This window comes from Anopheles coustani, chromosome 3 (genome assembly GCF_943734705.1).
Source record: "Anopheles coustani chromosome 3, idAnoCousDA_361_x.2, whole genome shotgun sequence".
Classification (NCBI taxonomy): domain Eukaryota; kingdom Metazoa; phylum Arthropoda; class Insecta; order Diptera; family Culicidae; genus Anopheles; species Anopheles coustani.
In genome coordinates, this window is record NC_071288.1 from 11,464,435 (window position 1) to 11,486,700 (window position 22,266).

Consider the following 22,266-nt stretch of genomic DNA (forward strand, 5'->3'; position numbering starts at 1 on the left):
TGTGAGCAGGGAACGAGACGTTCATCGAGCGTCGTGCGTAATTTTACTTCATTTAATAAGAGTTTGTTTTGGTTCTTTAGCAAAAAAAGGGAATAATAATTACATCAACAAACCGTTCTTTCGCTCTTTTTTCGTTGCCTCCTTCTTGGTCGCGCCTTTTAAGTGATGAATTTTAGTCAATTTCAAGCGTTTGCGCATTGATAACATTGAAGAAAACATAAGGAAAAAAAAAACAAAACCAAGCTATCGAACAGCCAGACAATCGTGTTTAACGGACAGTTATGCTCAACAAAAACAATAACAAAGAAACGATAAAAAGTAAAACAGGTTTTTATTTAACAACTAACAAAAACCGCTATGGTTTTTTTTTTGTTTTTTTCCGACTCTTCGCTACTTTGCTTCAAAGTAGCGAAAGATTGTGTGTGTGTTTTTGTTGACTGGAGAAGAGTCGTTACCTGGAGGGTAACAAGAGAAATCCATCGGTAAATCGGCTGATCGTACGCGAACAGAGGATAACAAACATAATCCATACGCACTTTTCCTACATACACTCACACACACAGAAACGATCGGCGATCTCGAAACGGTTTCGATTGCATTTTGTAGTCCTTTGGAGAGACAGTTTGCTCGATGCCCGCGCATGCATTTTCCGCTCCTCTCGTTATCTCTGTTGCGGTGTTGAGCCTTACTCTTGCCGCTTTGGAAGGAAAGTGGGTGGAGTTTCCACCCCAAAACCCTCGCTTTTCGCCCACCATCCCGGTCGTCTCCTGCTCCTAGTCGGTTTATTTATTTATTTTTTTGTTTGTTAAACTATAAATTATATCAACTATCACAGTAATTGGGTTTTCACTTCGCTACTCCGCGCCTCCTAGCCTCCCTGTCTATTGTTTTCGTGCTCTCTTTGTTTTGCTGTTTTGTTTTCTTCTCTATTTTTCCTTCTAGCCAGCCTTTATTTCGTCCCTTTGCCTAGCCGAAAAGGTGGATTGATTCGGGCTTGGAGTGGGGCACGCGGAATGAAACGATCTTCCTTAGTTGAAAGCAGTAGTTCCACTTTTCCGGTGGGTTTCCTTGCGCCGAATCCGTTTCCACCTTCCCAGAGGCCTCAGAGGGGATATATTTCCTGCTACCGAGCCGGATTCACTATGCCTTGGCCGCCTTGCTGGGACGAGGGAGACAACTGTAGCCGGCACTTACGTCGCAACCGCTCACGAGCAGGTTCATCAGCACCGAATTGCCGGACTGCTCCTGCTGCATGCCGGCAGCTCCGCCCAGCTGTCCATTTGGCCAGCGTCCACCGATTCCGTCCTGGCCCGCGCGGCCCCTTCCCTTCAGCTTCTGCGGTACCGGTGACGGTGCCATCAGCTGTTGCAGCAACTGTGGTGCCGACGACGACGACGACGACGAAGACGACAGGGAACCGCCTGCTTTGTGGCGCTTGCAGGACAAACCGGTTTCTGTCGGTTCGACGCCGTCGATGCCCGTCAGGGACCGCTTGTGGCTGGTGCCATTGGTGGGACTGTTGGGCTTTTTCGAGCCTGTCTGCTGTTGCGCTTGCTGTTGGCTCAATTTAACGGTGGCAGCTCCGTTTAGTTGTAGCAGGTCTTCGAATTTCCACCCATCGCCTAAAAAGGAAGTACGAATAATATTAATATCGGATGTCTGTTTGTTCAAATACCAAAAACTCTCGTGTGTCTCCGTGGTGTTGAATTTTTTTTTTTAAAATCTGGAAAAATATGCTGTACTGTTCCAAAACGTTCGGACGAACTGATCCAAATTTTCCCTTGAAAAACAAAATTAAGAAATGATAATTTCCCAATGAATTACAAAAGATCTAATTAAAGCCCCTAATCATAACATAAAACATATGGTAAATTCCACATCAAAGTCAAATGAAGTTACTCGATCGATATAACACCAGAACGCATCCAACGAACCGACAAAGTAATAAAACGAGCAACATTTATCCCTCGCAGGCATAAACCAGAACGGATGTCTGTCTTCTCCAACTGCACCGGGATCCGATATCGCAAGCATCACGAAGTGCAGTCGTTTGTCTGGCAAAGTTTTAAAAATATCGGCAGTGTTGATGAACTTTTTTATCCCCGAGTCCCGTACGTCTGTGGTTGATTTCTCCGCTTGGATGTTGCTGAGCATTTTTTTGTTTTTCAAAGAATGGTAGTTGGTGCTTACAGGGAATCCCCTAGCCATCAACAAAATTGCAAAATCGTTGAAATTCTCACCAGAAGAAGAAAATAAAAGCACAAGGAAAAGGGGACATATACGCTTAATGTTTCCCGAGATCGATTTCTTCTTTAGCAACATTTTTGGCGGGAAGGGCCAACGTGGCAGTTCGTGGTAGACGTGGCGAAGGGAACGGATACACTTTCCACTTCCACTTATCCACCGTGCAAAAGGAAAAAAAAGGTAGGAAAAAAAACTAACAGCCCAAGGAGGCACCACCCCATGTGGAAAGCGTATTATGGCGATATAAAAAGAATCTCACGTTTATTTTCGTGTCTCGGGCGGCTTTGAACCGCTCCGCGATGTTCCTTGTTCCCTTTTCCATACACCTTTTTTTTCGCCCGCTTCTTTTCCCATCGTTTTCGAGTGGCTGAGTGCGGTGCCACCAACGTTCTCCCGTACCAATCTCGGCCCCTTGAGTTTCGATGTTTTCACTTTCGCTTGCAGCCGACTGGCGTTTGCTTGGTCCAACGGGACCATTCCTTTCGTTCCGTTCCGCGAGACATAAGGAAAAGCGCGGGTGCAGCAACCGCCACACCATATCGTGCATTTCGGGAATATCTTTGGGAAAGTCTTCAGTCAGATGATGGGTTTCACACCGCGTGCCCACCTATGTTGGGTTGTTTTGTCAGTCGAAAAAGAAAGCATCCCGCCATCCGGCACTTTTCTCGGCTGTCGCGCCGTGTGCCGGCTTGCTGTGCTTTCTTCTGCTTCTCAAACCGATTAAGATGGTACCATTTAACATTTATGCACTTTTGCGACGCTCCAAGGTGTTCTGTCTTCCGATCGCTTTACAGAAATACTGAAGTCTTAACGGACGGTTGCTTTGGGTGAAATAAAAAAGCAGCTCGTCAAAAACGTTCCAATTCTTTCAAGAAAACAAGAGCAACCTGATCCCGATCGTCCCGTCTTTTGAATAACCGGGCTGGGACGACTGGTAGGGAAAGTGATTTCGCTCTCGGTGTTTGTTGGGTGGTCGATTGTGACGGGCGGAACGGTTTAAAAATATCTTCTTCCTGTAGAACCGTGCCCTCAGCCGATGGTAACAAATGTGGGAACGCTAATGGAAATGAAATGCGATGGAGGAAATGCAGCATCCGTAAAACTCTCGATCGGATCTCTGGAAAGCTCACTCATCCGGATGTTGCGAATCTACCCTATTTTGTATTCCCTTCCCAAGAAACTCGATTGCTCGATTGCTGCACGCCCCTAGTGAAAGTGAGTTCCTTGCGAGCAAACAGTTTAAAAAATTGTTACTGTTCGATTGCTTTGTGCCTTACGAAGGAGATAAGGTTTCGGGGGGGATTAAGTGAACAGCGATCGCACCACCAAACGAAGCTAATTGCTTTTGCGCTCACTCGCCGTACCTCACTCCTTCATCGCCTTCGCGCAGTTTTTCATCATTATTTGGGCACTATTTTTAGCCATCTCACATTCGGTCTTTGAGTGCCGATCGTATTCGGGAGTAATAGTATCAACGTTCAACCTGCTTGGTGCGGTGGTGGGGAGTAAGGGGGAGAGGATATTGGATCACGATTGCCAGAGAAAAGAGGGCCCGCCGCACGTGGCACGGCAGTACATTCCACGGTCCGCAGAGATTTCGCGGAAGGTGAGGAAGGATACGGGGAAACGGCGGAGTCATATGCTTCGTCGCAAGCACGGTTCGAGGAAGAAAAAGGAAATTGTAACCGCACGCCGAGCCGCCGGATATGGCAGCGCGCACAAGCGGTTAATTATCTCTAATGAAGGAATTAAATTTCATCTTTCAAAATTCTCCTCCCAGGTCATCGATCGCTGAGCGGTTCGATCGGATACGGAACCAGTTCATCCAGGTGGGAAATTATCGTCGGATTCGTACCACTCACATCTGTGATATATCCGGATGGAGCACGCAATGGAATGAGACATCTTTGTGTGATCTGGATATTCCCAGAGGGCCTCCGATGGATATCAATTATCACCGACGTGTGGACGGAACGAGACCATGAACAAACGTCGAGAAACGTGCAAGCTGCATCGATCGAATGTTAATTGATGCCGAGGTGAGTCTGCACGTCATGTGGGAAATCGTGCGGAAACGTGATGTGCCATTTCTGACTCGCATTTTTAAACCCAAATATAATCCCTTCAGAGATCAGGAACTTGAAACTTCTTCTCAAGACGTTGTTTGGATCAGTACAGCATATTTGGTTGTTTTTACCAATTTCTAAAGCGCCTCTAACGTGTCGGTCCGGTTTGGATTCCCACACCGAGAACTTACACAACTTCAAGCTCGCCGGTAGCACAACCATCGGGTGTTGAAGCAGGCTCTCCTCCAGCAGCTTCATGCGCTTGCCGTTCTGCTGGCATTGGGTTTCTGGCTCGCTCTGTTGGTGGTGTTGCTGGCTGTGCTGTTGTTGCGCTATCAGGATCTGATTGCTGGCATTGTTTCCGCTGGCGTTCGGTTGCGTTTCTTGCGCCTGTATGCTGATGACATTTCCCCCGCAGAGGAGTGCCGCCAGGCTCGATTCAATTGACGGTTGCGGTGGTGGTGGTGATTGTTGCGTTGATTTACTGTCATTATTGCCTTCGTCCGTACGGGCGGAGGTGGAGGAGTTGGTGGCTCCGATCGTGATGTCGGTAATGAGACCGTGGGATTGTTTGCCAATCAGCAGTTGATGCTGTTGCTGCTGTTGGCGGGTCTGTTCTAGTGCACCGAATTCGTCTTTGATGAAAAACTTCCCGGAGAGGCCGAACGGGCCGCCGTGGGCGCTGCCGTCGATGGTGGCCGCCGGTGCGCCCCACAACAAATCGTCCGAGGTGAGCAGCGGCAGATCGTCCACCTCGCTCATCGAGATGTACGGGGCCCGCATCGTCAGATCGATCTCGTCCATGTTAAGGCTCATAAATGCAAGGTCATCCTCGGGCAGGGAACCGTTCGGGCTGCACAGCGACGGCAGGCTGCTGCTTTCGGGACTCTGGAAAAGTGAGACAAACAGAAAAAAAGAAGATTGAAGTTAGTTAAATCAGAGCACCCATCATTCGCATCGATGCCATCATCATCATCAGCGTCTTCGTTATAGATCGTTTGCTTTCCCTAAACCACCAACCTACAGCTTGTCAGTAGCAAGAAATAAATAAAAGCCCTAATCCGAACCGGAAAATTCTTCATCTTTCCCGACGCAACTTTGCTTGTCCCATTTTATTTTTTCAGGCGATTATGTTCGTGGCATAGAATGGCAGAGGATTACCCGAGAGTCGCGTACCGAAAAAGCCATAGACGAAGCACCTCACGTGCCATTTGTGCTTTCATTTTCGTCAACCTTTCGGAGAGGGTAGGTGGTGGTGGTTGACGGTTGGCAATTTATTTTTCCCCCTTCTTATATTCGCTTCTGAATTCCCCGGGCTTATGGCAGGCAAACGGTGGATGTGTGTGCGTGCGTGTGTGCTTGCAAGATCATGTGCTGAATTTTAACGACATGGCGGTAACGGCTTTCATTGCCACGACTTGAGTTCCCAAGACTGGCAAGTTCCAGCTCTAGTTCGGTGGTTCCCCAATAACCCTTTTTTTCTCAAGACAAACCGTACCTGGTTGGCTCACAGCTCGTAACCTGGTGGTGATGATGGCGGGTGCCTTTTTTGTTTGCCCCCGGACCTGTCCGGGACTTCATGCTTCTGTTCGAGACGGTGGGGTTTTCTTCTATCTTACTTTCCTTTCCTACATCCCACGCAACCCGTTATTTGTTGGCGATGTTCGCAACGTGTGCTGCGGGACAAGTAGAACTTTCCCCGAGCGCACTGGAGCAGTGGATCAGTGGACCATTCTTCTGCCCCGAGGTTCATCCCCCGTCCCCCTCCGAATCTCACCGTAAACAAGCTCGGCATGAGAGCACATAAGAATCTGACAAATTGCAAATATTCGTCACGTGTCGCCCAGGTGGGATTGGTGTAGGTGGCGTTTTCACCTCACCACCACCGAGCGACCCTCTCGCTCTTTCTTCGCCGCGGTGAAATCTCATCGATTTTGTTTGTGCGAAATGTGGCGTCGGCGTGGGACGCGTATGAAAAAAAAACCAAGACAAAATGAAAGCAAAAAGGTGTCAATACCGAAAAGATAGCAATAGGTTGGGAAATCCGATTTCCCGCATCGGTTCCCACACCGGAATGCTTTGTTTTCCAAGCACACATGCGGTGCCGCCCGCTATTAGCAATTTAAATGTGCCTCTTTCGGGACGGAACACGTGTAGGCGGGACTATTAAAATAGAATCGAATGGGAAAAGTTTCCCGTAACCCCTCGAAAAGGGGCAGGGATGTGTGGGGGTTGGGTGTGGCGGGCATCAAGGGTCTATCGAAGAAGAATAGTTTTCGGGGGAGGCATGATGGAACGATTGACGAAAGCACAGAACGACGATTTGTTCGTTCCGATGGTCGACAAATCGGATACAAAACACCAGCGGACGCCCATTTGGAGCGCATTTTCCCAGCATGTCTTCCCAAGAAAAGCTTCTCGATGGCCACCGGTCAACTCCTTACGCCTTCGCCGAAGCGGAGCGCCAACTTTCGCAGCACTTTGATAAATGATTCTTCCTTCCATCATGCAGCTGCACGCGCAAGGTACGATGAAAAGCAATTAGAAACATAAGTTCCACCGGAGGCAATTTTTAGCACGTGACACACACACACACCGCCCGGGAACCGGCCTCGGCCTCGGGGTGGTTGGCTTGGTTGGCGTGCCGCGGATCAACTTCGGAGCTCGGGAGCAGCCATGGCCGATCGATTGCTGAGCAAATACGACGGAGCAAACTTGAAACGCAAAAACAAAACTCACACACACACACACGCACACTAAACAAACACTCGAGAAGTGAAACCCCAGCCAGAAACGCTAATTGTTTTTACCCTCGAAACATGCGGTGTCGCCAGACCGGACACGTTGACGACCGCGAGATATATATTAATTATATCTAATTGAACGTAGCTGCGACGCTGCGTTGGCTGCCATGTTACCGATGAGGCCAAAGTTTTGTCCCACGTTCCGGCGTTAGGTAACGCGAGCGCCAAGAATTAAGTTTCAACCAGGCGCAACTTAATCGAACGTCTGATACCGCTTGATTAAACATTGTAAAATATACTGCTGGCAAAACGATATATCCTCTTATGGAAGCCAAGTGGCAGAGTACTCTTCGAAAGGACCGAGGATTACATTGCCGTTTTCTTACAACTTCCTCATGCGAAATGTTCTAGCTGACGAAGTACGAATGGCGTATGCCATTGACAAGCAAGGTAACGGGCGTGTGTAAGCGCGTGTACTAGAGGACTTGAGCTAATAGAGTAGTAAACGAGTGGCCATTGGCGAGAATACGATCCACTCTAGATAGCCTAAGGCAAAGGATTAGTGACAGAAGGGTAAATAAATACTTTCCACGCTTATTTATCAAACACGATTTACGTGTGTATTACTGTTACGTCCTTGGTACTCAGAGGTACTTCACAACTGTTCGTGATAGATGAAATCCTGGCGTGGACATGGGAGATGAGAGTGTTTATAAACTACTTTCGGAAGGGCATGTAGGAAGTATCTCAACTACCACAATTAACTGCGCAACCGTCATCTCTTTTACTTCCGATTTGATTAACTCCACAGAAGGATTGTAAAGATATCATGCCAAGCGGAGGAGGTAAACCATATTTGGACGTGAGTGGCATGTGTAATGGTTAATGGAAAAGGGTCACCATACAAGTCACACCGCTATCGAAGGGGGCATACACACGCTCCGGGCAGCTGATAACGAGCCACAGATCATCAGAGGAATGCGTGAACCGGTGTGCAATGGAGTATAGAAATTATAGCACATTATCTCTTACGTCGTATCGTACGATGACCGACAAACCGAACCGACCGACCGGTTGACCGGGCCTGGATCTGGTCTTGACAGTGAAAAATAATCAACCGAAGTGTAATCGCATTTTTTAACGTCCCCTGCTCCACCGGGCATGTTCCGAATTCGGGAGAATTTGCAAAAAATATGTGGCGGGGAAATGGTCATATCGGAACGATTCCGGATAAAACCATGACGGTTGTCATTTTTCACTGGCGAGGAAGGAATTAAGTCGCGCGACTGCATTTAAGTCTCGTTCCATCGGAAGGCGTTGGAAACCTCCGAAGGGACGCATGCCATCGATTATGGTCACATCGACAGGAGGTGAGACAAAAAAAAAAAAACGCACGCAAAAAGTTGTCGGCAGATAAGCTAATTGACATTGTGCGAGCGAGAGAAGAAAGCTAGAGAGGGTCGTCTGAAACCTTATCGCGAATTGCACCTCACGCCCTTCATGTGTGTGTGTGTACTGTTGATTACTAGCTGTTCAACACACATATACCTAACCTCTCCCGTAACCTTCGCCCAGTTACCGACAAACTTCTCGCTTGCTGACCGTGCAACATTCGTGATAACGATAGCAGCATTGCCCCGGGGATCATACGACCGATGCACAACGAAGGGGGAAGAGTAAGCGGTTGAGGGGCCCAACGGAGGTTTGCGGAAGAAAACTTCTTCCAAATGCCACGCTCCGTACACGCTGTGATCTGAACTTGACGGTTTTCTTAAAGCGCCTCCTAGGATGGACCGATGTGGCGTGATAGCAGGAAGTTTTAGTTCAACTTGACATATAGACCAAATAGAACACAGGCCTAAGACGTGAACGTCAGAGTTTGGCCTAAAGAGGATGGGGAAGGCTTGCGGTTGACGTTCTGTATCCCCTCCCAGACAAACTCCATTAATCCCCATCTGGTTAACAGATACCCATGTCTCGTGGCTCAGTTTCTGAAGGTAACTCCAAAGTTCGGGAGTTCCGGGAGTTCTAGGAACCTACCTTCGATATGCCGGGCGACAGTAAATGCGGCGAGGGGCTAACCTCGCTCGTTTCGTCCCGGTAGTTGATGAACGGATCGTTGCTGGTGGCATTGTGCTGGCTGCCTATGCTCCGGCCGGTGGCACTGTGGTCGAGGGATACCGAGACGGCGCTGGACGCGGAAGAACCCAGGCCGGACGTGCCGGAAGGTGAGCTCGGATGGGAGGAGAGCGAGCGGCTTGGGGACGATGGCACCGGTGACGAGGACGAGCTCGACGAGGCAGACGAGGATAACGAGCCCGGGGACGTCTGGTTGTTCGGGGACGGCGTCTGATGATGTTGCGTCTGGTGCAGGTGCTGATGCTGGAGCTGTTGTTGCAACTGCTCTTGCTGTTGTTGGCCTTGCTGGCCGGCGGAGGTCGGGATCGGGGACGCGGTGGAGATACTGCCGACCGACTGGACCACCATCGAGGTGCCGTCGAGCCGCGTATCCTGGGAGTCGAGCGAGCACAGCTCGTCTTGTAGCAGCGTGTAGCTGTCCGGGATGATAAAGTCATCGAACATTTCATCATTGAAGAAGGTGCCGGATTCCTCCAACGGAATGCATGCATCGCCCGCCGTCGGTGCCAGATGCGTCAGGTCATCCGGCTCATCTTTAAGCACTGCAGGAAGAGAATGGAAACGAGAAAAGGATTAGTTGATACATGAGGGATGTAGCTGCTTAACTATGTCGTTCCCCAAGTTGTGTCACATGAATCGGCGATATAGGAAGGTATTTGGATAGAGTGTTGGATTTGGGAATGTTCGAGAGGAAAGACTAGTGGAACGAGCAAGTTTTAAGGGATTACTAGAAATCTTAGGGATATAATATAACCTAACCATCTTTAACACGTGACATTGGTATATTCCTCAGGAAGTAGCGATCTCGAAGTGCCATTTTGCATAATCAAAAAAACCTATTCAAATCACAAATTAGTTTCGTATTCAACGCGCAATATCTCCAACGATGTAATAAGGGCTTTATGTGTTCCTTATAATGCTCCGAGCCAAACACCATATCATGATTATCAACCGTTTTATAGCGGCAGTCAAAAAAGTATATACAAAAGAAGTCTAAAAGTTGCGATTAAGCTGGGAAACGGATGCTTCTTACGCTGCCGAAGAAGAGATCGCCGTGTGACCCCGCAGGTCTGTGGACACCGCGCGGAAAGCGCTCCCAGGGATGAAAGAATGCGGAAGCAGGATTTGGAAAACGGTTTCCTCCCTAATGGCGCGGCAACCTTTCGATACTTTCGCCCCGAGGGATTGTGAGACGGTTTTACGACAAGGCAAGAAGAAGGAAGTCGTTAAGACAGATTTGCATTACAAGTGCACTAAATATTCAAGCTGCGTTGGTGATGGCGCGCGGGCCTAAGGTCGGGCTGGAGAGGGGGTGCCACTTGAGCTTAGTTTTATGTGTGTATGCGTAATAAACGATCTGGGAAGAACATCGCCCTTCTGACGGACCCGGAGCCCTTGTGGTACGTGCTTTCCATTTTCGATAGCCAACCGCACAAGGAAGGAAAAGAAACAAGTGCTTTTCCCTCAGAAAAGCTTCAGTTATTTTTTTTTCTTCCCCAAGATATTTCGAGAGGGCGGCTCCACCTAGAATGACATCCGGAGGGCGAGGATTGAAAAATACTACTTCCCGCGGCCATGGGAAAATGTTTGCCACGCGAAGCAAGGAAAATCAAACATTATCATGATGCTTTTCCCTGCTCAAATGTTCCAGAAGGGGCAGCGTTTCCATAGGTCACCGTCATCCCGGATTGATCTTTGCCGGTGCTGCCCCACGGAAGGGTCCTGGCCGACGTTACGCATGAAACATAAAAACTCCCGGCGTGATCGTTCTCGCGTGTTTCGCGTGGCGTTTTTGGTCGGCGATCGTTCGAGATACCGTACGGCAGGAGTGGCATATACTATATAACAGCAGCTTAAAAAAAACCAGTAAACTGAAGCAGAATATGGAGAACACGTGCCCAGGGCGTCCTAGGGCGGACATGTAACAAAGTGAAGCCTACGCTCGTCGGACGGGTCGTTGGGAAATGGTGCGTTCGTCCTTTTTCACTTTCCCGGCATCCACAGGACGGCCAGGGACGCGGACGGAGGCGGAGGTGAGTTTTGATTTGAATATTCAAATTACATGATTATTTCGGTGTTTAAGGGTGTTCTGGGTCGTCACCGGTCGTCCGACCGGCCCTTTCCACTACACCACCCGAGGACTTCCCGAGGGGCGAAGGTGAGCGCGGTGCGACGAAGGGCGCGACGACGGAACGTGCGTGATGTTTGCGTGGCCCGAACCCAAACGCACTTCACTCCATCCGGGCGGCAGCAGCGGAACAGGAACGGATGCGTGAGCGGTAAGTGAATATGTGTGTGGCCAATTCCATGTGTCGATGTGTGTATGCGCATTAGTTCTCACGCTCGGCACCGGCTACAGGGGAAGAAAAGGGACTGGCCCGGGGTCCTTACCGAACCCCCGGGGGGATTGGCTTCCTAACGAAGTAGCTAAATCACCAGCAACCTCTGCGTGAGACCGCGCTGTACGGAAAACAAACGTCCGACACCTAACCGAACGGTCTGGGAAAGGCAGGCAAACAGCAAATCGAATTTGTTATGTCACAACGAGGTCGGGAAGGTCTGTGAGGTGAAGGAACCAAGGGCAGGTGTGATGTTTGACACCTCTGGCTGGGTATTGGCTTCGACCGGTCTCTGCAGGAGTGAGATTCTGGTGGAAAAGATGAACATGCGACTATGAATTTGTGAAATTCACCATTATTTCTGGGCATTCTAAAACCTTCCTTTATGTTTTGTGATGGGCCCTTGCAAAGCCGTTAGAACACTCCCATTTGAGTCCCGTTAGAGTATGACTGATTATGCGGAGTAATTTTGCAACAATTTGCGTCAGAGACCTCTTGTATCATTAATACTGAAAGATGGCGAGATTCCCCAGTGGATCGGGAAGTGGCAAATGCAGCCCGGTCCCGTCACATCCTGACCACCAAAATCTCAGTCTAGACGGATCAACATCGGGGAAACCCGTCATCTTCCGTACAAAGAGGGACAGGGAGCAAGCACTCGAAAAGCCTCAAATTTTCCTTACCGTACCACAAAGGTAGCACATTGATGCGCGTGTAATGGAGGAGAATACAAAAAATAATGACGTGATATGAAAACGGACACAAAGTACGGCAAGGAAAGTAGAAGAAGCGACAAAAGGAAACCTTAGGCAACGCTGTGGGCTCTAAGGGAGATTGCGGTGACACTGTGGTATTTTGGTGCAGATTCTTCAAACAGCCAGCGTAAATCGTTTCAGTGGGGATCGTTTATGTAAGGTTATCTTGCGGAACCCCCCCGAAGATCCCCATACAGCAGCACGTTCCGTGTCGGAGAATGGCAAAGCGAATACCGAAATATATCACTTTGTTTTGCCTGACGAACCCCAACGTTGGCCGGGTTCGGTTTCCCAACGAAAAAGAATGGAAGTGCTTCATTTCCATGTAAATGTAAACGACAAATACATTCTAGATTTTGGGGGAGAAAAACGCTGGAATTTTGCGTCCCTCCTTTGGGCCGTTAATTTGGGCGAGCAAGCGCCGACGATGGGAATGAAGAAATTCCAGCAATGGAGGAAAAAAGTATGGCTGTCATATGATCAACGGGTTCATCTGATGGATAGCGGGGTTTGGAGATGCTGCCATGCGATGGAATGGTTCGCTCGAAAATACTCGTAAATGCGACCCAAAATTGTGCTTCAAGTTCCATCACTCCAGGGGCCGAGGGGGGTTTGATTCATTAGTCATTCCTCAAACTTTTCACGCACCATTCTGGACCGGAAGGTTGCAGGAAATGGGGGGGTGGGAATGGCACAACGAAGGGTCGGTTTGAACTTTAATCTGACTATTTTTCCAAAGGCAATGGCGCCGGTGGGTACACGTTTCGGAGATCTCAACTCCCCAACTCCAGACCCTCGGTACAACGCGGTGAAACACGTCACGGAGAACGGATTGTGGTGGAGGAATATCGTCATCAAATTCATCACGGGTTAAATTCGCTCGCTTCTTGAGACGTTTCGTGCGGCCCTGCCACCACACATATATACCAACGAACCTCGTGCCATCACGCCAAGCCTATCCTTATTGAGCCGCGCTTCACGAGCGACCATTGCAAAGAGGTAAACGGGACGATAAGGGTCTTCTTTTGCATCCTTAATATCCGAGCCAAATATTCACTCGAGCACGATAAGGCGGAAAATGGGATGAAGTATTAAGATCCCTCACGATAAGCAGATGGTAGGCGTGCAGTCGGGGGATCTAGAGAACAAGTGCGAAGGAAAGGAGTGAAGCACATGGACCACGTGAACACTCGTCCGCCCTTCTTGGGCGCTAACTCGTCAGAAAAATTGGCGCAAGGAGTTCGGTCGGTGTGACATCAGGCATCAGGCGGAGTGTCGCGCGTTCGTCAACGGTAATGACAAGTGGATTATAAAGATTAAGCTCTTTCTCAGAAAGGATGCCGGGAGGGGCCGGGTAAGTTTCCTAAGGCACACAGCCCTTACCCTCCGCCAGTAGACGGTCGACTCGCGTACGCCGCCGTTTGCAGCTGGATCGATATTTCCCAAGGGGTTTGGCGCTCGTTTGATGACGTTCTCATATCCTTCTGGTCGCAAGAATAGAGCAAAGTAGTGTGTAAGAGCCTTAGAAATAAAGTTCATTTATGTTATGAAACTGGAATTGATTTGCTCTGTATTAGGTACACTTTACGACGCCACAGTAAAATCAGTCCCAATAATTGGGGCACCCATTTGGTGACATATAGACGTATCAAATTTGACGGGCGTTTTTGTTAAATCGTGTTGTAGTTTACCATTACATCCTAGATTTTTCCAAGCGCCTCAAACCCTCCAGGTTATCATAAAAAAGTACCAACACCGAACTCAATTTGTCCGGCCGTATCTTGACTTTACCATGCGGAGATTACCGAAGCTTGTCTACCCTGAATGTAAGACAACTCCCTCGAGTCCTATTTTGAATGAATGAATGATGATGATGATGACGCGAACGATGACGACAAGGGGGTTGGCTACCGAGGACTCATTTTTCCTGCTTTTGAGTGGCCCAAAAGTTGCAGAAAGCACAATATATTGCACCCCAACGGAGACAGATCAGTGTCTTACAAAGAGTAGATGGCACACAATAGGAGGAACCCGATTGGACATGTTTGGAGGGCACACATGCGGAATGGGAAGCTGGAACTGGCTGCATGCTGCTGCTGGCATGAAACAACAATTGGAGCAATCCAAGAAACGGACGGCCTCTAATGTGCCGTCAGTGGAAGGGCGCAGCACAGACCGGAACTCGCCAGACCGTCAGCAAGCTGAATTATCCACCCGGTGGTGGTGCGTCGGTGTTGGCGTCCACTCCGAGGCGGTCTGGAAATTGGATAGCGGTCGTTCCCGGTTCCGTTTGCTATGCTCTTTTTTTTGCCCCTCCCTCCCGCACATCGGGTGGGATTTCCCAGGGAATCTAGGTCAGTAGAGGAGTGTGCTGTTACACTATCCTGCTCCACCGGGTCCTCGGGATGGGAACAAAAATTGGAGCAAACTGGATGGGGAAACACTGTAGGAACACATTCTGTCCACTTCTCTCTTCCACTCGCTCTCTCTCTCTCACTCTGTTTCTAACAACCTCGTTTGGCTATGCTCGCGTCCAACAAAAGCATCGAGGATCGAACCAAGTGATGAAAAATCAACCACATAGCGCGTCCGTACTTTGGGAAAATCCTCCGGGAAGGAAGAACCATGGTGAAAGCAAATCACCAACTCTCACACTGCTGACGGCGCTTCTTTCGCCACCGCCGCCGCCCCTGGGAACCCTCGCAAAGCCCAAGAGTTATATGCTGAACACCCGACACCACCCAGCGTCTCGCGTATAACCGACGCTATCGCCTCGGAAAAAGTCGTTCAGCTTTCATCACGTGATAGCAACTTTGACCAGAAGGAGTTCGGAAGCACGCTGTGCCCTTTTGCCTGGCTTGCGGCCCCTTCACTGCCACTTCGTCACGGGGAGGAACGGAAAATCGTACGCTGGAGGGTGAAAAGCGAAAGTGACACGGAAAAGGATACGGCGGCAATGGTCCACCATAACTGTGCCGGGAAGCGAAGAACGAGCGCCGTTTGAGCTCATTAAATAGAAACAGGAGTACCGCGTATACGTTGAAGGCGGTTGGATCGCGGGGGAAAAAGGCACAAATTGGGAAAGTGGGAACGGTCCGTAACGTTACGATTGGACGTAACGGTTCGAAACCCTCCCCCCGGGAGCGAATCTTCGAAGAGACGGGAAGCGAGGAAAATCCTTTTCAATCACCACCAACACCAGCACCACAGCACGGCCAGAGGATACCGCTGGGAAAGATGGGACATTCTTCATGGCAACGACGGGGAACGGAAAGTTATGAAGAAGAGGAGGACGTTAACGGCGGATGGGTCAAAATGAACGTACATACGCTTTTTACCAGCACCGTTTCCAGGAGGTTTTTTGGGACGAAAGTGGAATTTTTAGTGCCGCTAAAATGGGACAATCATGAGGAAATCCCCATTATACCGCAGGGGAGGTGAGGCTTTGGATGCTGTTTATCGACGGGACACTGGGAAGTTGGAAATCAATTCCCGCTGAATTTATGACCATAAAACTGGCCCTCGGCTCCACCGTATGGGCATCGGTGGGCGAAAAAGAAATGTTCTTGAAGCGGGAAAAAGTGGGAAAAATCGCTGAAGGAATTATGGACGATACTTTATTTGTCTTTCCCCTTCCCAAGTGGTCTACTTTCTATCCCTGTCGTTTCTACTTACTTGTCAATCCCGGCTCTTCCTCGGAGAACATCAGGAATCCCTTATTCATATCTTCCGTCCGTGGGGCGAAGATTTTCTCGGTGGCGTGCTGGGGTTTGCTTCCCGCTGCGCCACTGCCTCCACCGCTGACGCCGTTGCAGCCTCCTGCACTGGCTCCACCACTTGCCGGAAGCGTTACGAACAGCTTCGCCGTAACGGACTGCAGTAACGCCGGTGACGATTGCTGCGATTGCAGTGCAGTACCGAGCTGTTTGACGATTGCTTTCGGCTTTTCGGCACTTTGGGTACCGCTGGCACCACCACCACCACCACCACTACCACCGTTCGGGAGACTGGTAAAGATCGAGGCCGTAACCGATACCGGACGGCCGACGGACGGTAACGCTGCTGATGCTGGTACCGATCCGGGTTTCGGCGCAAAACCACCACCGACTGTAGAGCTGTTGTTGCTGTTCAGCTCGCGCAGAATTCGGTTCGACGTTGGTTCACTTTCCGCGGCAACCTTCACACACACTTTACCAGCACTAGCAACACCACCGGAGTACAGTTCAACCAGTTCTTCCGCACTGTTGTTGTTGTTGTTGTTGTTGTTGTTGGCGCCAAGTTTGACGTTTGGCGTTTGGCTGATGCCCGAACGCACCGGGATCGTTGCAATTGTTTGTTCAGCTGTCACAATATCAACACCGGACGATGGCACGGCGCAGTTTTCTGCTGCAGCTACTGGTGCTGTATTGTGCGGTTCGACACCACTGGTGACACCACTGACACACTGTTCTGCTTCTTCTGGCAACAGCTGCTGACGTGCTTCCAGTTGTGCATACGACAAAATTTCATCTTTGTTCTCCACACCACTGTGAATTTGACAGTTGACGAGACAAATAAATAAACGACGCTCTTCACCGTTGCTGCCATGGGGCAGGAACGTGCTCTCGTGCTCCTTCGTCCACTTCGGTGTCTATGTCCACCTCTGACTTTTGGAACCTCTTTTTATAACACTCTTTATTCAAGATTAATACTCTTTATTCAATAGGTAACGGCTAGGAAAACTGACTCGGTTGAATAAAACTACTCATAAAAAAAACCCAATTATAAGGATAGAAAGAAACTCCTCGAATCAAGCATTTATTAATAATCTGACAAATTTTAGAACATGTAATAAATGCCGGTCCCCTCGATTGACACTATCGGCTGAGCCGCCATCAGGTAAGCCGCCAACGGCTGCTGCAGATAAACATCTGCCTAGAAATCTCTAGAAACGTCTCTCAAGATCGTGGCATCGAAGGAAGGAAAAGTTAAACGCCCGGCTTGTGTGGCACTTCCACTTTCTTTTCTGTCCCCGCCCAAAACACACACACACACCCCGCATCATCATGTGTTTTTTTTACAGTGCTTTTCTTATTTTGTATCGTCTTTTTGTCTCTTCCAAACGACGCTCGTGTCCGAGCTGGGGCCATTGGCACCGGTGTCCTTCACCGTGAAAATATTTTGCGTACTCCCCCCCCATGGCTCTTTGCGCCAACCATCATTCCACCGGGAGAGTTTGGGGGCAGAGGGCGATCAACGGTGTGGTCAACGCTTTCGGGTGAGAATGCAAAATTTTCGAGACATCAAAATAGCTGAAAGAGAAAAACACACGCACCAGCATCGTGCCCGCCGTAATCGTGGTAAACCCGTACCCGTACGGCGTCGAACGGAAAACATCCGCTGATGAAGAGTGAAAAATATATCGTTCTGTCAGCCGGTACGCTGTTTTCGCGGCGAGAGCTTTCCCCGAGAAGAAGAATCGGGTGCAGGTTAGTGGGTTTTTGGGGGAGTCGTACGCGTGCTGGGTTCGGTATGCCTGGTGCGCTTGTATGTTTGCTCGTATATTCTTTTTTACTTTCATCTTCATTCAAATTCGAAACAAACCCCAAGCTGATCATTCGTAGTCGAATCACATGATCCAATGAAAAAGATCATGTTTACGGAAAAACCCCAAACGGTGCAAATAAGTTTCCCTCTATATCCTTATTTCGTAATTTTAGGTGTATGCAAACGTTTTCCCTGGCGAGATCTCGTAGTATCGATTCTGGTAGACGCGATGGAGACAACTAGCCTGCCGGGAAACTACGTTCTGTCACACACACATTTCGCAGCTTGTATGGAAGCGGGAACATATTTTCGTCTATTTTTGGATTATTTAAAATAAGTCAAACTTGGCTTATGGTGCATTCTTTCTGGTCATATTTTCTTCTTCAATTGATATTTTTTTATTTCGGTCCGCTCTGCATGCATGTTCGCTGCATGCTTTCTCCTACGCGATGATACTATTTTTAAAGTCGATGGGTGTCCGTGTGTTTATGTGTGTGTGCGTAGAGGATGTGTATTTTTTCAATCTACTTTTTACTGCTACTTTTTCAGACGTCCATCAGAGAGCAACGGGCAACACGGTTTGTCGGTCGTTGTCCATCGATTTGGGGTTTTTTTTCGCTTCAACCTGATCGTGGAGGAGTGCTGGTTTTACAAAAAAAAAAAAAAACAGACAGGAAAATATACCCATGCAAAACTAATGGCATAATAATTTGACCCGTAAACTTGAGACAAGCGAGACAAACATGGTTGCTGCACCCTCAGAAGAGACGGGAAAAAACTTGCCTTCTGTTTTATGCCCGCAAAATGAATATCCAGAATTAAATGATCGTATCCATTGGAGGTTTGTGCGCCTGTGAGTCTGTGTGTTGATAAACAATTGGCAAATACTTTTTCATATCATTCGTGCACTATGTTTATCGACATCGTTAGCTTCCCGACAGATAAACTTTAAATACGAAGTCGATTTTTTAGCTGCTACCCGTCATCACGAGAGACTAAAATGCGTCATTTTTCGTACGTACATGAGGCACAAAAAATTGTTAAATGAAACATTGCAATAAAAACGTTCTCATGGCACTTAGCGAACGTGTTGAAGCACGCTCGTAGCGTCAGTCAACGGACCTGGGACGGAAATGCGACGGATTAGGTTTGGCAATGGATTGTATGTTTCTACATTTTACTGCTTCTTGCTTCCACTCCGTCATCCATCAATCTCGCCACAAAGCAAAGCACAGTTCGGTAGTGCATTTCGTGTTTGGTCGAACGGTAAGGGGTAGCGTGTGGTGCCAGGGTGTGGAACGCAAAATTCATCGAAGCGTCATTGGCACCCTTTTCATGGACACATGCTGCTTTTCTCGCGTGCGCGATCGAGTGCGCAGTTTGAATCGATTGCACTTTGTGCCGGTTGCAGTTCGGTTTAGCTTTCCTTTTTTTTTTTTTGCTGTCCTCACCATTTGGCAAACCTACCGACACTCAGTTCAATGTCGCCATCGACGAAAGAGTGTTCAAAGTAGGGTTTGGTGTTTTTTGTGTTTTCCTTTTTCCACCATCCGAGTTTTGTGTTTTCGTGTCGCACCATTGTGCTGCACCGGGAAAGTGCATCCGATCTCAATCGATCACCTATGCAATAGTGCAGGGGTGCCATTAGCAGGTTGTAACTATACAAGAAAAGGTATTCTAATTTTAAATCACTGCTTCAAATGCATAACCGACAAGATTCAGCACTTGCAGGTAAATGCGTCGCCCGGGTTTATTTCTCGCTGATGGATCGTTTTCCGATGGGGGAACAAATGTAAACATTCTTACATCATCCCGTTACACCAGAGAGGCTAATACAGGCCCTCTTTTTCTTATTTTAAAAAACATTCAACGTAACCGTGAAAGAACGTTATAAGTTGTTACAGCAATTTACGATTCGAAATTAAGAATAGGTAGAATAAATCGTTACTCAAAAACCCTTCGAGGGTGTTATCACCACAACCTTTACGGCGAAGGCCATATAAGTATCGTGTGTTTCATACTTCAAAAACCCTTTCTCTCCCACAGCACGTGCCGACTGTAAACACACGGACGCATCTCTGTCGAGGGTTTTGTGCAGTTCTTATGCAAACAAAACTCACACCACGCCAACAACCACCGCCCGTTAGTGTGGATGGGCCAAGAGGAGCTAACAGCACATCAAAATAAATACATGTTAAACTGGACGCGCCCACGGACCCATGACCGGCCACGATGGCGCACGGAGAGCGAGCTGAGATTCATTTCAAATGGAAAACATTCAAACAGTGCCAACGGAAGGCAACGTGATGGGGGAAGCAGAAGCGCGGGATTGGTTAGAATAAATAGACTGCTCACTGTTTGCGCGATCATTTCCTCAAACGAATTTGCGCGCATTTGAAGTGTTTGAGTTTCGTGGGGAATCGGGTTTGCCGGGAAGGGAAGGAAAAACAATCCCCTATCAGCACGAAAGGGGTTGAGCGGGACCATACAGGTGGATGTTTGCGGGGCTCTGCTCACTTTATGGTAGATGATATAGAAAATTGATTTGTCATAGGTAGAGTTGGTGGGGAAAGATTGACTAGCGGAAGAAAAATCAACTCACAGGATAAATAAAACTGCATTGCAATGCGTTGGATTACGATAAGAACAAAACAAAATCGCGTTGCTTTGCCGGCGGTAAAGATAATCCAGGTGAAACGGGGAGCAACGCATGATGAAACGACACATTCTAATTTATTGCAATATTTAAAAGAAAATAGATTCACCATGGGTTTCGGTAGTAAATGTTCCCAAACGGATCGATCAAAAAAGAAATCTCCAGAAAACACGAAAATAAATGTTAGGACGTTGTTGCCTACGACAAGTACAAACAGAACTAAATCGTAGATAGTGATTATGAGAAAGCCAAATCAGCAGCTTATATTTTTGGAGTCGCGTCGACGCTAGATTATGCACGTGGTTTTTTTACGCTTATTTTAATCGGGTTCAACGGATTGTTGTTGTGAGTAGAATTCACCGTTGACGAGAACCAGGGGGCGGGTTGGGATGCGGGAACGTATCATTGATAAAAGTGAACAACGAGTGACAAAGAGAGCGAGCTAGGCAACATAAGGGACGCAGTGGGGGGTTCGACCCGATCATCACATTACCACAGTGTTTATTGCGAAACCTCTGATAACCGCGTTCCGGGGTTGGTTTGTTTGGCCGCAACCGACTACGAGAGTCGTATTTCGGTCTGACCTGACCAGACCTAGTGCCCCGCACCTTCTGCTTGCATGCCACCCCACCGGGATGATTTAGCTGCATCGCTTTACTTTGCGTGCCTGTTGCGTGTGCTGAAGCCTCACTTGGGTACCTTCACTATCATTGCCCGTTGCGTTGTTTTTGTCCCTCTCTCTCTCTCTCTCATTCTCAACCGAATTAACAAACGTAATCATAATCATCATCATTACCATCAGCACCATGGTTCGAAGAGACGCATGGCGACAGCGAGCATAAGGGGGAGGCTCGAAATAAACGCGCGATTGAATCGGAACGGCACGGAACGTCCATCGGACGGGTTTGACCAGGGCCCCGGGGGCTGGAGAGGCTGCGAACATGCACCGCTCCATCGGGTGTCATACAATCGCCCTGTCTGCGCCGGACCACGGAATGGATCGCCGAGCGCCACGAAGGGTCACGCCGAGTGTTATCAAGCGGACGGAGTGTTTTATTTCGTGTTCGCAGCCTCCTGTCTGCCCACCGCTCTCTGGCTAACAACATTGAATCTACTCAATTTGCTTGCCCCCTTCTGCCCTACCCCGGCATGCCCGGTCCCGAGCACCACGTTCTTTTGATTGGCATCGATGCGAAAATAGCGTAGGAATCCGACGGACGCGCCGAAGTCGGAGCATAAGCAATTGAGATCGGTTGCGGACCGAGGCGTATGCATCTGTTGTTTTAGAGCCAGCAGTACGAAGACGGACGATGTCTATTAAGGAAAAAATCGAGAACTGTCAGAGAAACGGACGGAAACGGAACGTAGGACGTTCAAAAACCGACGGGGAAGCTGCTTCTCCAATTGCTATCATTTGCAAACTTCATTGGTTTGAAAAGCACACATTTTATGCTTTCTCTTGGTTCTCGGACCGAATAAAAAGGCAACCAAATCATTGCTTCAAATCTGGGCCATTCGTTTGTCATATTCTATTACATTCCCATCAATCATGGCAAGAGAAAGTTATGCCATATGCAAAAAAGGAAAACATCGCAATAAAATATTTTAACCATTTGGGGTAAGGACGCATGTGGCGGTAACAGCCTTTGAAGACAGTTCTTTGACAGTTCTTTCAATGTCGTGGACATTATTTTGAAGCAGGCCGTACGCAGCGTTGTTGGAGGAAAACGATTCGTCCGTAGTTGATTTATGGAAAAGTCCATACTTATCTTCCAACGTTACTCTGTTTCGAATTTT

The 22,266-nt window shown here is 48.5% G+C and overlaps 1 protein-coding gene across 1 annotated transcript in view; it reads right to left on the bottom strand.

Annotated features, from left to right (window-relative positions):
* Positions 1-320: 320 nt before the first annotated feature.
* The window catches only part of LOC131259809 (protein similar-like), a 116,448-nt gene continuing 94,502 nt past the window's right edge, over positions 321-22,266 (bottom strand). The window contains exons 7-10 of the mRNA XM_058261401.1: positions 15,963-16,813; positions 9,095-9,735; positions 4,502-5,198; positions 321-1,622 (exon numbers count right to left, since the gene is read on the bottom strand). Coding sequence (XP_058117384.1) covers positions 1,141-1,622; positions 4,502-5,198; positions 9,095-9,735; positions 15,963-16,813 — 2,671 coding nt within the window. The 3' untranslated portion in view covers positions 321-1,140. The remainder of the gene's footprint in view (positions 1,623-4,501; positions 5,199-9,094; positions 9,736-15,962; positions 16,814-22,266) is intronic.